We start from the raw sequence: 15,574 nt of genomic DNA on the forward strand, positions 1-15,574 counted from the left end.
CAGGGGAGGGCTGTGAAGGCCTCCCGGGATGGTGCGTGGGGTGCGTTGTCCTGCTCTGCCCTGCTGGGGGTGGCGCGGGGGTCCCGCGAGGCGTCGGTGGGCTCGTGCGCTGCGGTTCCCAGCATCCCGTAACCTCCTTCCCCTGCCACCTGCAGGCGTGCACGTGGGGTGTAGCCTATGAAGTCCGCGGGGAACAAATTGCTGCGTCGCTTCAGTATCTCAACATGCGGGAAGCCGTTCTGGGAGGCTACGACACCAAGCTGGTGAAGTTCCACCCGCAGGAGGAAGATGCAGAGGAACCCATCCTGGCTCTTGTTTACATCGCGACGCCCCAGAACCCTTCTTACCTCGGCCCGGCATCTGAAGAAGACATTGCGGCTCAAATCATTGTCTCGAGTGGTTGTGCTGGTCACAACATCGAGTACTTGCTGAGACTGGCAGACTTCATGCGCTTCTTTTGTCCTCAAGCAGAGGATAAACATCTCTTCTCAATTGAAGAGGCTCTTATTTCCATCCTTCCATGCCTGTGCTACACAGAGGAGCCTCTAGAAGAAACTGCAAATGTCCCTCAGAAGTCTAAGGGCTGAAATAGAAAATTATTTTGCAGGGTAGGGAGAAAGCAATGGGGACAGTCTTAACTCTGATAAAATATACTGAGTGAATAAAGGGAGAATTAGCAAGGACAAGGGGAGGGAGGAAGTGGAGTAAAACCTGCTTGCTAGAGGACTTGACATTACAAGGACTGTTACACTCCTTAGTTGTAGCACCACAACAGCATCATCACTGCTTTCCAGGTGAGGAGCAGGGATCTTCACTGGAACTTTGCTCTGTAGGACTTGCTTTCTTTAGAGAAGAAAGAGGCTTATCTATTCTGTGCACTTGGGTTTTTTCCTTTTATCTTTGAAGACTAGTTGAGCAGGACTTGACTGGATTTGAGCAGTATGTATGTAATTCTACCTCAGATTGGCAAAAAGCTGTTTGTGGGGTGGTGGAGACTTGGGCAGGCTTTGCCAAATAAACCACTTCTCTTTTTCCCCCTGCCATGTCCCATCCCCAGTACAATACCCTGACACTAAATTTTAGGAGCTCTGTGCAATATTAACTAAACTTGCCTCTGTAGGCTCTTGTGGATCCTACTTCCTGATGTTGTCAAGGATCACAGTAATGCACTTACTTTCTAAAATGTCATACTGTATTTATTGTGTGTTGTGTTATTTCCTCTGAGGAGGAGTAATCCCAACTGCTCGCATGCCACAGCGGTATGTAGCCACATTCAACCTTGCGTTTGTGCCTTCTATTTTCAAATCAGTTTTCTGAGGAGCTAAGCCTGCTTTAATGACAGAAGCTTTTCTCCCAAGCCTTGCTGACCTTGTGCTGCTACAGAACTGACTGCATGAGCAGCAGCCCTGCCTGTCTGGGAAGTCTCTGCTGTCTGCAGGAAAGCCATCCGGATGCAGCAGCACTTTAACTAGCTGTGCACTGGATAAACCTCCGGTGCTGCAGGATGATGTGGGTTGCTGTAGAAGCACATGAGCTTTCTAGTTCCATGCCTGGGTGTCTGACTGGGACATTTGACTGCAAAGGACCATGACTGAGCATATTTGCAAGCCTTTGAGCTACTGAAAAGCCTGCCTTGGTCGTGTTCAGCAGAGGTGCTGCTGCAAGTTCAGACTTTCCAACTTCACATATAAACAGCATGAAAACACAGTATTTTGTAAGAAAACTGCTGCAACTGCAGCAAAACAGCTCTTGAGAGTTGACCCCTGGGACATTTGACTCCTCCCAAATATCATGTGGTTTTCTATTTAAAAAAAAAAAAGGGACAGGGAGTGTTTGTGTTACTGTGGCTTGTATGTATATGAGGTGGTGCTGTGCCCAGTAATAAACTGCCAAAGTTAGTTTTCTGTACTTTGGTCTATTTTTGTTACTGACTTAAAAGTTCAAATTGGTTTGGTTTTTGTTTTGTTGGGGTGTTTTTGTTGGGTTTGTCTTTTTTAAACAAAACCTTAGCTGGTGATGCTGCAGCAGTTCCTGTGTTTTCCATGTTTGTTTGTTCTTTTAGTTTATTTTTTAAAAAATACATCTCACTGCTGAGCGTTTTGCTTCTGCTGGATCTACTGGAAGACACCCACTGACTCTTCACCTTTCAGAAAAGGGGATTCAGTGACTTTCCCTCCTGAGCTGAGAGCTCTTGTTGATTCTGGAGTGCCAGTGCTGACAACAGACACAAGCCAGCCCTGCTGCCTGGACAGGGCAGGCACAGAAACGTAACTCGCGCTTGGCAGGTCGAAGGATTTTTTTGTTTGTTTGTTCCGAGTGTAACTTTTGGCATTGCTGTTTCCAAGAAGTAATAGTGGAAGGCCAAGAAACTGCTGTTGCAGCCAGGTCTGCTGACTGCAGTAACTGAGACTGTCACTTCTCTTCTGCCCAGTGCAGGGTGTGCTGTGTACAGGAGTATGTGCAGCTGCCCTTCTGATTCCTCCAGTTACCGGCTGCCTCAGCACTTGCAGGTCACTGTCCCGACCAGTATGGCCTGCCTCAAGACTCAAGTGATGGAGTGAAAACTAACTGAAACAACTGACTTGACCACTAATTAAGGGCAGGTACATATTTCAGGGATAATAAACTAGAGAAAACTGATTTCCCTGTTCTGTGGATCCTCTCACTTAAACTGAACATTTGCACAGAATCACAGAATGGTAGGGGTTGTAAGGGACCTCTGGAGATCATTCAGTCCCACCCTCTGCTAAAGCAAGTTCACCAACAGCAGGTTGAACAGGATGGTGTCCAGGCAGGTTTTTAATATCTCCAGAGATGGAGACTCCACAACCTCTCTAAGCAGCCTATTCAGTGCCCTGTCACCCTCAAAGGTTTTTTCCTCATTTTCAGATAGAACTTCCTGTGTTGCAGTTTGCACTTGTTGCCCCTTGTCCAGTCACTGTGCACTACTGAAAAGCATTTAGTCCCATCCTCTTGACACCCACCCTTTAGATATAAGCATTTTTAAATCCCCTCTCAGTCCTCTCTCCAGATTAAACAGCCCCAGCTCTCTCAGCCTTTCCTCATGTGGTAGATGCTCCAATCTCCCAGTCATCTTTGTTGCCTTCTGCGGGACTCTTTCCAGTAGTTCCCAGTCTCTCTTGAACTGGGGAGCCTAGAAATGGACACAGAATTCCAAGTGTAGGCTCACTAGGGCAGAAGAGAGGGGGAGGATAATTTCCCTTGACCTATTAGCCACACTCTTCCTAATGCATCCCAGGATTCCATTTGCCTTCTTGGTCACAAAGGCATGCTGCTGTTTCATGGTTAACTTATTGTCTACCAGGATCCCAAGATCTCCTCTCTCCTTTGCTTGATGTCTTACTCATAGGGATGCACCAGTCTTGAGCTTGAAGGAAGTGGTGCTTGAATATTAACCAGCTCTTCTGGACCCCCTACTTTCTAGGCCCTAACCCATGGGACTCCTTCAAGAAGGTCTTTGAAGAGACCAAAGTTAGCTCTCCTGAAGTCCAGGGATTCAGGCCTACTTATTGCCCTACTTCTTCCATGTAGGAACCTGAACTCCACCATCTCTTGGTCACTGCAGCCAAGGCTGCCCTCAGCCTTCACATCCCCAACCAGTCCTTCTTTGTTAGTTCAAGGTCCACCAGCACACCTCTTCATTTGCTCCTCCACCACTAGTGTCAAGAAGTTACTATCAGTACTCTTCAGGAACCTCCTGGACTATGTGTGCCTGGCTCTGTTGCCTTTTCAGCAGGTATTGGGGTGGTTAAGTCCTCTGTGAGAAACAGGGCCTGTGATTGTGAGACTACCTTCAGCTGTCCCTAAAAGAATTGACTGACTTCCTGATCGGGTGGCCTGTAACAAACACCCACAACAGTGTCACCCATATTAGCTTGCTCCTTAATTCTGACTTCATTTGTCACTAGGCAGAGCTTGGTACATTCCAGTTGCTCTTTTACAGATGCAGGATCTATCTCCCTACTGGAAAATTGAAAGGTTAAAGAATCAACTTATCTGCAGGGCAACACCCCCTTAATAGTGCAAGACTGGGATCACATGCCAGAATATCTCCAGAATAAAAACCCACATATTCACAGCTTTCAAAGTTTCAAAGGTACAAAGACACCACTGAAGGGATCTAAGAGCAGAAAGATGTGCACTAACCAACCTGCGTTGCCACTTCACATGGAGAGCCCCTTGCTTTGCTCCTCCTGTGTAGCCTGGGCTGGCCCCATGAACTTTCACATCACTGGTAAAAGAGCAGCAGTGAGGGCCTGTGAACAGTCCTTTGACACTCAGAATTTTCCTTCAGCTGCTGTTTCTTCTTGCCTTGAATAACTAAACATTTTAAGCACAGATACACCACTGAACTGCCATCTTCTTCCCAGTTAGTCCTTTGCAGTGGACTTCCAAAAGAAGGGCCCCAATTTCTCTTCAGAAGCAGCAAATGCAGCAGCTTGATGCTGACAACCCGTGCATCCTCAAGTCCCTAAGACAGACAATGAGGTATCACGTAACTTTTTTCTCCCAAGGCTCCTTTGACTCTGGGAATTGGTTAGATTTTGGTCAGTTGATTAATTTAAAAGCTTAATAGCCCAGATCTGAACTTTGGCCACGTGAGTGAGGAGAGACAGCACCCTGCCACATCTGCTGTATGCCCAGGTTATGTTTGTACTGCTACTCGAAGATGGGAGACCATGGTGGCTTGCCTCTGATGAACCAAACATGATGAAAGTAATTGCTGCTTGGGGGCAGTCTAACCATGGCACCTGGGAGTGCCAGGCCAACAGTGACACACAAGGACCGTGTCCTACCCCATACATGTTTCACTACAAGCTTCCCCTCCCCAGTCACGACGTGCCAGTCCAGGCGAAGTAGCTGGCCAAAGGTGCAGTTCCAGCTTCAGGCAACTCTACCACTGGCCTGGGTAAGAGGATTCCCCTTGCCAGATGGTGAGATGGTCCTCATTTGCCACATGCTGCTAGATGTTTCTGGAGATGCTTCCCTGTTTAGTGGCTTCCTCTTGCGTGTGCAGCTTTCTCTTCTCTGACTTCCTTATGACAAGCTGGTGCCTATTGGATCACCTCACATTAGAAACTGGTTGCAATAGAAACATGTTTACAAATGCTACCAATTACATACTTTCCGAGTCTAAAACCAGCACAATACACATTATTTCAATTCCTTCTTCAATCTTTTCCATTTTCCTGCCCAGCAATTCCCACACAGCCCTGGAACAGGGGCCTGAGTCACCATTTCCTTGAGTACATTAGGACAGGCCCTACCCAAGTGCTTTGCAGTGCCACAGTCAGCTAAAGGAAGTAGGTGACAACAGTAAATCCAGCCCTGGCCTTCATATGTATATAGCTGTCCTGAGGGCACTGGTCCTTAATAGGGCAGGAGAAAGGGTAAAGAAACTCTGTAATGTTAAAAGGATTTAGAGAAGACAAAACCAAGAAAAAAAAATCTCTGGTTCTTAGCTGCTACAGTTCCACCTCAGTTTCAAGGTGCAGTGTTGAGAACTGAGGAGACCTGACACAGATAAAGTGATTCCAGCTTTGGTAAAAATGTAGTTGAGACCTGACAGATAAATCAAAGTGATTCCAGCTTTGGTAAAAATGTAGTTCAAATATAGCACCACCAAAGCGTGAACTTACCTGTGTTTGCTGTACTTTTCTAGATGGGATGCTGGGGCAGAAGATGAGTGAGACTAGACAATTTGTGGTTGATGGCAATAGAGGCATGCAGCTCTGTGCAGGAGAGGTGGCAGGTGAGGAGAGTGGCCCAGGTGAGGGGTAGGGAACAGACCAGCAACCCTCAGCCTGCTGCAAAAGCAGCCCACAGCTTGGTTGAGTCTACTTGAGGAGGTTGTAGGTTTGAGCACTCAGAAAGCTGGACCAGAAGAGACTTTGCAGGATATTGAGGAGCCACTGTGGGGTCTCAGTCCCAGGAGAAGCTGAGGGGGAGAAGTGCCAGAGGGTCCCTGGGGCTTTGCCACGTGCGGCGGGAGAGGCGGGCGAGTCACAGGGAATGGCACGTGCGGCACTTGGCAGTGGTTCCAGGAGCTGCAGCTGGCTGTACGTACCACAGGCGTTACTCCGTATGTGTCTGCTTGCTGCTCAAAAGACAGGCTGAAATGTGGATTTAATTATCTACAAATGTTTCACAGGCAGAGGAAGAACCCCAAAGCATGTTCATTGCTGCTCCCGGCAGCCTCTGCAGTGACACACGGGCTGACTGGGCACTGCAAGGGGAGAGCAGCTGCTGCTCTTCTGTGACACAGTCTGCAAGGATTGCACATGGACAAGCACTTGTCTCCGCAGCAGGGGCTGGACAGCCCTTGGTGCACACTCTGTACTGAGTGGATGTGTCCAGAAAAGATGTCTGGCTTGTTAACAGGCTGTTCTGCTCCTACTACCAGGAAGGATTGGATGTTGAAGCAGGGGAAAGAAACAGCATCTATTGCATGTACAGCTGCACCAGGACAAGTGAGACTGACTTTGCATCAAATATCCAGCACAAAACATGCAGATGTACTCCCCTGTGCACTTCTCCATATATCCCCTGCCTGATAGTTCAGTGCCAGAATGGTAGCATTGCCAACATATCCCAAAACCTAGGAATCTATCTAGGCCTGGACATCCTTTGTGAAACCTTAAATCAGGTTCCATCACATTCAGCTCAATAAACTCATCCCAAAAAAGGCAGAGGGGAAAAATGTATGAGCAGCATTTGGAAGGGGTATGTTCACCAAGTCATACTTCTTGTTTTGGCAACGCCAGTTTTCATGATATAGCACATACTTCTTAAACAAGAAAGCCAAAGGGTTTTTCAGAACTCAAGGTCAGATACAACAAAAAAATGTCCAGTCCTGGTGCACGAGTGGGCAGTGATGTGCCACAGGCCCACAGCCTGGCTCAGCACAGTACGGTTCCCTGCACACGTGAGGAACAGGAAGAGATATGGAAAGTCAGGCCATGGAAAAACTACAGTGGCAGCAAAACCAGCAGCTGCTCAGCAGACTTTGGAATTTCCTACTAACTAGCTGCCTTGGCTTAAGTGAAATCTCCCTAATTTATATGCTGTATTAAAGTTATGAAAGAAGCCTGGTATGGCTTTGAAAGAGCCTTGGGTCTGGGAGGAAAGAGAGGGTGGAAGGAAGTGGGCATTCTGGGCAGCTCTGGGGAAGCTCTACATGCTTTGTTTACAAACCCTGTACACTTTTTGTTTGGCTTTTGGATGTGTTTTATTCTCTCCCAACTCCCTTTTCATCTCATGGTAGTGCCAGCCACACTGATGAGTGTTTATGCTTGCAAATTCCTGAAGCACAGCCAGTACCTTGAACTCCAGAGAATGAGACTGAAATAATGTAAAAGGTCAGGGAAGTTCAAAGAGAGAGGTGCTGTTTCCCTAGCTGGGGACACCACACTGTTCCCAGACCATGCTGGGCTGCTCTGGGGACACAAGAACAAAGACTTCTCTCTCATGTCCTCCTGTTTACTCTGCTTTTTGCTTTCCTCACCTCACTGTTTTAATGGGACGCATTTCCATGAAGCTTCAATTAAAGCCACCAGGGATCAGTTTGGCCTGAGCTTGACAACTGAAGAGACACCTGATAGCTGCTGGCTCTTAAAACTCCTCTCACTGAAGGAAAGGGGAAGCTCTTTATCCCAACTGCTCAAAGCTCATGTAGTTGTAGGAGCGAGCCCTGGAGCGCTGCTTCGCCTGCCACAGCACCCAGACACCTGCAAGCGCCTCACCCGCGGGAGGACAAGCTGCAGATGCCTTTTGGAGGGGACAGGTTTCATTCAGCCTCGCTGGTTAGCAAGCCTGTCCTTCAGAAACATGACGAATGCACACCTGGGCTGAGCGGGCTGAGGGCCTGGTCTGGGCAGGTCCCTGTGCCGTGCCAGTCACTGCGCAAAGCCCCGGCTCCTCGTGGCTGCTGCAGGTTCCTGCAGGCAGGGGAGCTCATCAGCACCTGCACAGATACCACACAATGTGCTCACCTGCACAGCACTGCACCTGCCCCACGTACCTTCATTCACAGGTGAAAGGAGGCCCAGCCAATGCCAGCACTGGGCTTCACTAGCTCATAGCCTCAGGAATCTGCTTTGCCTGGAACTGGAGCTGCGGGCTGGGTGACACCAACAGCATGGCAACACTGAAGTGATTTCAGACTCACATCCAACCCACTTACAGCAATTATAGCTGCATTTACAAACAAACCACCCAGGGGCAACCACTGCCAGCTTGTCAATATTAAACTCTGTCCACGCGAAGCATATGTGACATCTGAAAACATTCCGAAAACAAATTAAAAAAACAGCCTTGTCTAGATGGCACAACAGCCTTTCCAAACTTGCAAGTTGGCACTGATGAAGCATGTGATGCCAAGGCAGGGAAGGTGGAAAGGGAGGGAGCAGGCACTGCCCTGGCCCCCGAGACAGCGAGGAATGGCCGGGGCTGCCCAGGGACGTGTTTACGTTACCTCTGCTCACCCTGCGGGCACCTGGTGCCAGGGCAGCGCTGCCCTGTGCACTTTACACGTCACCGTGGCCACCAGCGCTGCAAGTGACCTCCCAGGACTGCAGCTAACATGTCTCTGGTCAGCCAGAGGGGCACAGGGCTGGCAGGTACTGTTACAGACAGCTGGGGTCAGCAGCTTTGTCCTCTTCTACAGGTATCACGGGCTGAAATCTCTCACTTGTTTTTGTTTTCCACTGAAGTACCCATTTCTGAAAGTAAAACTGAGCCAGAAGTACATCTCAAACAACTAGCATGTTTTTAGATTGTACATAAATTCATTTGAGATTATACATACACCCATTCTTTTAGTCAGCTTTATAAGAGTGTGTTTTTCTCCAAGACGTTCCTCTCCACAAGCACACAATCCCATTTTTAGAGAGGGAAAAGAGCAGGAATAGTCAGCTCCCTGCAGCCATGATAGATGCTGCTTTTCATCTTCTCTTTGACAGTGATTGTCAAAGACTCAATTACCTCTGGACCTGTTAAGACAGGAGCCAGATGAAACCATGTCTCCTGTTGCTGCACAACACAGTCAATTCTGGCAGCATTTGTGTCTCTAAACTACACATGCATTTAATCTATTCCTGGAAATACATCCTATAATTTGAGAGCAGATATGTTCAGGACTGAGGGTGACGAGTAACTGTGGGACTAGCCTCAATCAGAATTAATATCCACTATTTTTTCCCAGAGGATTCTTGCCTCATTTCATGTGATGGGAGGATGCTAAAAATGAGCAGCAGTTCAATTCCTTCTTCTCCTTCATGGTCCACGTTTTTATGCACAACTTGCTCCAAATGCAGGGGGTCCATTCCCCATTTTTACTTTTTTCATGCAAATCGCTGTAGCACCTTTGCAAACTTTATTCATCATCTTAATTCCTCATTTCCATTATACTGATGGGGAACTGAGACATCAAAACCATGATTCCAAAAGCACGGAGTGACTTTAAGTGCATAATGTGAAATGTGAGGGACGATTTTTTCATTCTACTTGGAACTGTACATTAGGTATTCAGAGATAGTATGTTGAAAAAAAAGATAACGTGTGCTCATGTAATTGGCACTAGATCCTGATGCAAATGTGAGTCATGTGGAATTTTCGTGGATACCCTGATGTTTTTTATTGCTCAATGAGGATCTGTGTGGTTACAAGTTTAGTAATTTGCTCTCAGTATTCTTAAATTTTCCTGTATCTAAGCTTGCATAATATTTATTTGCCAACTAAAAATTAGGCTCAGCAGAGAAACATTTTTATCTAGCTTGGGATGTTTGTTTTATACACATCACTCACATTTGTTCCAGTCCCTCAACCTTTTTAGCTAATGGCTGAGGCTCACAGCTGCTGGCAGTTCCAAACTTCTCACATGTGTTTATTCCTGTAACATCTCAGACATGAGATCTGTTTTAAATTAAAAATGTAAACAACATTACTATTGTAATTTGCTATCAATTATATCACTGCAAGGAAGAGCTGGGATTCTCTAATCTGTCTGCAAATATTCTACCAAAGCAGCTCTCCCTCTTAACATTAATTATTTGATTCCAGACAGACACAATGATACATAGCTAAGGACAGCAAACCCCAGTGTAATTAAATTACATTAATTATACAATATATACCTCTGATTGCATATGCTAATAGCAAGTTATCAAAACCAGGGAAGCAAGCCTTCCTCTGCAAAGCTCATGATGATTTGTTTCAAAAACATACAAGTCCCTTGCGGTTATAGCAGCCCACAGAAGAACTTGTCATTTCTTCCAGTTCCAAATCAACACCATGTTAAAAAAAAATAATCTACTTGTGCATTAAAGATTCAGCATCACAATGCCAGTAAGTTTTCAATTAGTCAATAGGAATTGAGCTGAGTGACAAATTACTAAACAAAACCAAAGTAGGCAGCAATTATTTCTTTGTGCAAACCAGATTGAATATATATCACAGTAAAATTATGATTACAAGTTACAGTAACTTCTTTCAAACTCTGAGCATGACATAGAATGATCAACGACTGCAGTCACTTGGACAAACAGACATCACAAAGCTGAATTACTGCTTCAGGAGCACTAGAAATCCAGAGATTGAAATGTACCATTATGTACCTGTAGAGTTATTTCAAGATACATTTCAAAGAAATACCATGGTACTATGACTGTCAATGAGATTAAATCAAAGAAAAGTCTGGATTCAATGTCAAGAAAAGAGAGGGCTGTAGGAATGCAGAAGTTGTGCACAAAAGTGTTCATATGAACTCTCTGGAAGGAGCAGGAGCAACAAGAACCAAGATGCAGAAAGAGCCCTCACATGACACCTGCCAGATGCACACAGTGGCCAAAAGGGGGTTTGGGGTGTTAGCTGTCAAGATTCTTTGCAAGTTCTTGTAGTCTGAACATCTCCTTCTGTTTCTTTTGCATGTAAAGGAAAGCCCTGGGGCTTCGTCATAGGCAACAAAGTGTCATCCCAGGGTGTGTCCTGGTGGCGTGCCATGGCGTTTACTGAGCAGCAACACCACTGATCAGCACGTAGCTAATTGCAGTCACCTGCCAAAAGCCTAATGTCCTTTAAAAAAAAGCAACACTCAGCTAGCAGCTACCTGTGAAACCTGCTGACTCTTCCAGTCTTAAAAAACCCCAGCAACTTTATATAGACTGTGCAAAATACCGAGAAGCGCTCTGCACTGCCATTTAAGAGTGAGTGTGGGGAGGATCAGGACCACAGGTGACTGCTTCAAAGACATTTATGTGAGGATGTGAGAAGGGGTTCAGAGTGACTCAGACACAAGTTTAGGCTCATCTATGGACAAAAGTTACTTGAATTAAAGAACTATGTGAATTAGAGAATACTTCTTCCCAATTAAAGCAGATGTCTTTCTCTGCAAAGAGCCCACCTAGGAGGGGAGTTACTTGGGAACATCGTTGCAGAGCAAACGTCACGAACCACTTGCCTGCACAGTAGCTGTAAAGTTCTGAAATTCACTCACTAGCCTGAATGCAAAAGAGAATTTCTACATTTGAATTGTACCATAACACCAATAATAGAATCTAGAAGAAACCTGAGAGATGACATTTCTCTGGCCAAGCAAAAGCCTTGAAGACCAGACAGGTGTCTTGAGAAGGGTAAGGCTGAGGAAGAGGGAGGAAAAAAACAGGTGCTCGCAAACCAGTGTCAAAGAGATGACAAGGGAGACTCTAATCACTGGATGCTTGGAAGCTCACACCACACTTGGCTCCTGTTAAGTACAGCCAGCAACGGTGTCGAAGAAGGAAGAGGCAGCCCACGGGGAAACTGAAGAACGTAAGAAAGTGGAGGGGGAAAGAAAGGGAGGAAATGTGTTCCTCCCCTACCTCATTCTATCAGTGATGCTCATCAGCTAAGGAAGGCAAGAGTCATTATTCCATACCTGAGCACTGAAACACTTCCTCATGCCTGGGATGCAAATGAATTCCCTCATATGTCCCTAGAACGACACGAACATAGTTTGTTTCAAAAGGCCTGGAAGACGCATTAGCTTTGGAGTAATTTCATTTTCCTGAGGGAAAAGGCAGAAGCTAAGAGGAGGGTGAAGCTGAAGGAAACCCAACACATCTTACCGTGCATTTCTCCACGTTTCCTAAGGTGTTTGTTGCAGGCTTTTCAAAGAAGGAAATGCTAATCTGAGTGGGACAAGCAAGACTTGCCCACAATACAGACCCGCTGGTGGAATCTGAGAGCTGGGCCGTCTGTGTCATCCTAATGACGGTCCTGAGAGAAAGGCCACCTCAGCTCTTCCCCTCTCTCATTCATCACTGCACACCAAGTGCAGGCTGCAAATAAAATTCTTCACAATTTAGTGAGTGCTTCTATCTAGGAGCACAAGATGTGATGACCTTTAGTGTGAATGCACTTCACATGCAGGCAGCACCCCTTTGGGTAGGCAGCTACCAATTGTTTTTTCTGGCCACTGGAAATTTGCAAGAGGCAACAGAGTGCAACACCATCCCTGCTTGACTGGAAGGGGAACACAAAACATGCCTGTAAGGCCCCCGCAGAGCTGTAGTGTGTATTTCAGACTGAACAGTCAACAAAAAGGAAAGATGGTGGCTGAGGTGAGAAGCTGAGGGACCTCTAAGTATATCTGGGAGTGGGAGCAGGCCAGTTCCACAGAGAGTAGGTCAGGACTGGCAATGCAGTGGTCACAGGTCAGCATTTCCCAAATTACATGGATCCACATCCTGCCCCCAAGTGATGTTATCAGTTGTGTTCTTCCTCCTCCCAACTGCAACTCAGCTGTTCCTGAGCTACTGCCAAAGTAGTGTGCAGATCTCTATTCCTTTCTGCACGGAGCTTTCCCCACTAAGCTTTGTGTGCTTCCCCTACTGGGAACTGCTGCTAAAGGAAATACTTTGGGAATAAAGCAAGATATATCCCCTAGACAGACAGGCAGCTTTCCACAAATGAAACATGAGACAGCAAGGAGCAGATACAGTATGGTGGGGAAAGCATGCAACAGAAAGGGGAGGAGGAGGCACAGAAATAACAGTGTATATGGACAGTGCAGTGTTAATATCCTGAAGTTAAGAATTAAAACAGTTCTACCCTCCTGCAGTAAGCTGTTTAACCCTTTGCAGAATAGGAAGAGGACATCTAGTGGCTGATGAGGACAACAGACTTGACCCACAAAAGAAAGAGAAAATGGCTTGCAAGCTAATCTAAATCAAGGGTAGATTAACTAAGTGGTCTTCAATTGATCACAAAATAATTAAAAACAGAAGTTAGAACAATTCTGAAGACACCATGCAGTCAAGGAGCAAAACAATTAAGAAGCAGTAAGAGGTTGTTTGGAACAGACTGAACAGTGACTGTACAGCTAAATAGGATAATTTCCAAGGACAGCATGATTCAAGACCCTGGCTGTGACATACATGGTTTGGAAACGGAGTTAAAAGGATATGGGAGTGCTGTATTTTTATAACGTAGTAATCCTACATGTTGGCTTTCACAAACTGTGAAAGTGTGTCTGTGGTCAGCAAGGAAGCTCTTTTCTTGCTCCTTTGATGCATCATTTGGCTTCTGGGTTTGTTTTAGTTTCCCTCAGCTTTTTTGCTTGGCTTTGCCATCCTCTCGGGTGCTGACAGTTAACCAGATCCAGCGAGATGATGGGGGGCAAACAGCACTGGCACTCATAATGCTCCATTTAATCAGCAGCCTGGCTGGTATGTCCTGGCCACACACTTAAGGGTTAAATTCAGCATCAGAGGTCAAGGAAATCCCATCTCCAATTACCCTACAGAATATTTTGACAGAAGGCAATAGTTTCAATCACTCTTGCTTGCTTCTAAAGAAATATTACAGTTGCAGTTTTGGTCTTTTAATGAGACTTAATTTTATTACTGCTTGGGAAGATTTTCTTAACAGTGTGTGGCAGTGGGAAGAGTGGGTGTTCTGGGAACCCTGCTGATCTAGACATCCCTTGCAGGCTAAACTGCAAAAATGTGTGTGAGGATGGAACACAACAAAGGGTGAGACATAACAGCACCTTTTAGTCCTAACTTCCCATATGACATAAGAAAATGATCACCCTTAAATGTCTTTAACAGTAGTACTAATCAGCCAATAGTTTTGCAGTAATAGGTGAGGATATAAATGCTACAATCAAATAGCATGAGGAACCCACAGCATTCCCTCTGTCCCCCAAAGCACACTGACACCTATTCCACCATGTCAGCTTAGGCCCCAGACTCAGTTCATTCAGCACTCTGTTCTGCCATTCACAAATACCTTGATCCTTCAAATGAAAGGGGGTTTCTTGGCCACTAATCCATAAGACAAGTGCACTTCCTAGCACTACTTACTTCCCCAAATCAGGAAATTAGCACAGCCATCACCTGAACTCTTTCCAATTCCTTGATTAATATAACAGAATCTCAGTTTTTCTGTGAGACATAATACAAAGAATGCATCTCTTTATCTTTTTACAGAAATTTTACTGCTACATTAGATCTTCCTGAATTAGCCTCACAGCAAGTCTCACAGGCAGGCTGCCACTACTTTTGCCACAACTTCTGATGTCATTCCATGTTTCTTTTGAAGACTAAATTGCTTTTTGAATTATTTTTTTTATATTATCAGTTTTTAAAATAACAATAATTTCACCTTCCAAAAGTATAGCACCAAATTGACACAACTGTCTAACAGCTTGAAAAAATCAAGACCTTATATGAAAAGTTCAACTCACTGAAAAAAAGACCAAACAATACTGAATGATATTCTAAAATGTATTGAATTCAACCATCATAGCTCAGGTACTATGCAATTATGCAGATTACACTTGTGGTTTTTTTCTTGTGATCTGCTGCACACCTACTCCAAAAGAGATTACCTAATAATCAGTGAATACAGACATGTAATAAGCAGAGAGTTGTAACTGAAAAAGGTTACAAAGGTGATACTCAGAGGAGTGTAGACACTCTAAAGCATGATATTGAGCAGCACGTGTCTCTAGATGCACACTCTCCTTGTTTTCTCCCCTAATCCTCTCATTCATCCAGCTATATGCTTAAAAAACCACAAAGACACTGATTTACATAAAATTATCTCACTCCATTTTATTTAAGATTTTCTTCTCCAGTTAGTAAAAGAAAGATGTGTCTCTCTTTATACATATGTACAAGTTCAGTTATAAAAATAGACAGCACATTCAAAGAGAAAAAAAGGCTTGGCATTTGTCTGATTCCCTCTAAATATCATATATACACGTGAATAGGAGGGGTAGGGGGAAGTCTTCATGAGTTAATTAAACATCACCTCCCCCCTCAATTATCCCCTGCAAATCTGTTTAAAAATCAATCTAAGCTCAGTTCTGCTATTTTCAGGTGTGCAAATTAGAGGCAGAGCCAACAGGAAGCACTTGCTCCACACTGTAGGACGCCAGGCAAAGGATTTGGGGTTGGAAAAAAATTATAATAATAATAATAATTAAAAAAAAAAAGTAATCTCCTGCTGTCACAGCCCAGACCTGCAACTCAACTTACTTCTCTCTCAAGGGATAAAAGTGCCCCGGCAG

At 45.2% G+C, this 15,574-nt stretch overlaps 1 protein-coding gene across 1 annotated transcript; it reads left to right on the forward strand.

Annotated features, from left to right (window-relative positions):
* Positions 1 to 28: 28 nt before the first annotated feature.
* Positions 29 to 587, forward strand: CHAC1 (ChaC, cation transport regulator homolog 1 (E. coli)). The gene is made up of 2 exons (XM_009999606.1): positions 29 to 40; positions 156 to 587. The coding sequence occupies exons 1-2, from the start codon at positions 29 to 31 to the stop codon at positions 585 to 587; spliced, it is 444 nt and encodes a 147-aa protein (XP_009997908.1).
* The last annotated feature ends 14,987 nt before the right edge of the window (positions 588 to 15,574 follow it).

The sequence above is a fragment of the Chaetura pelagica genome, unplaced genomic scaffold, assembly GCF_000747805.2.
Source record: "Chaetura pelagica isolate M959 unplaced genomic scaffold, ChaPel_1.0 scaffold55, whole genome shotgun sequence".
Taxonomy (NCBI): Eukaryota; Metazoa; Chordata; class Aves; order Apodiformes; family Apodidae; genus Chaetura; species Chaetura pelagica.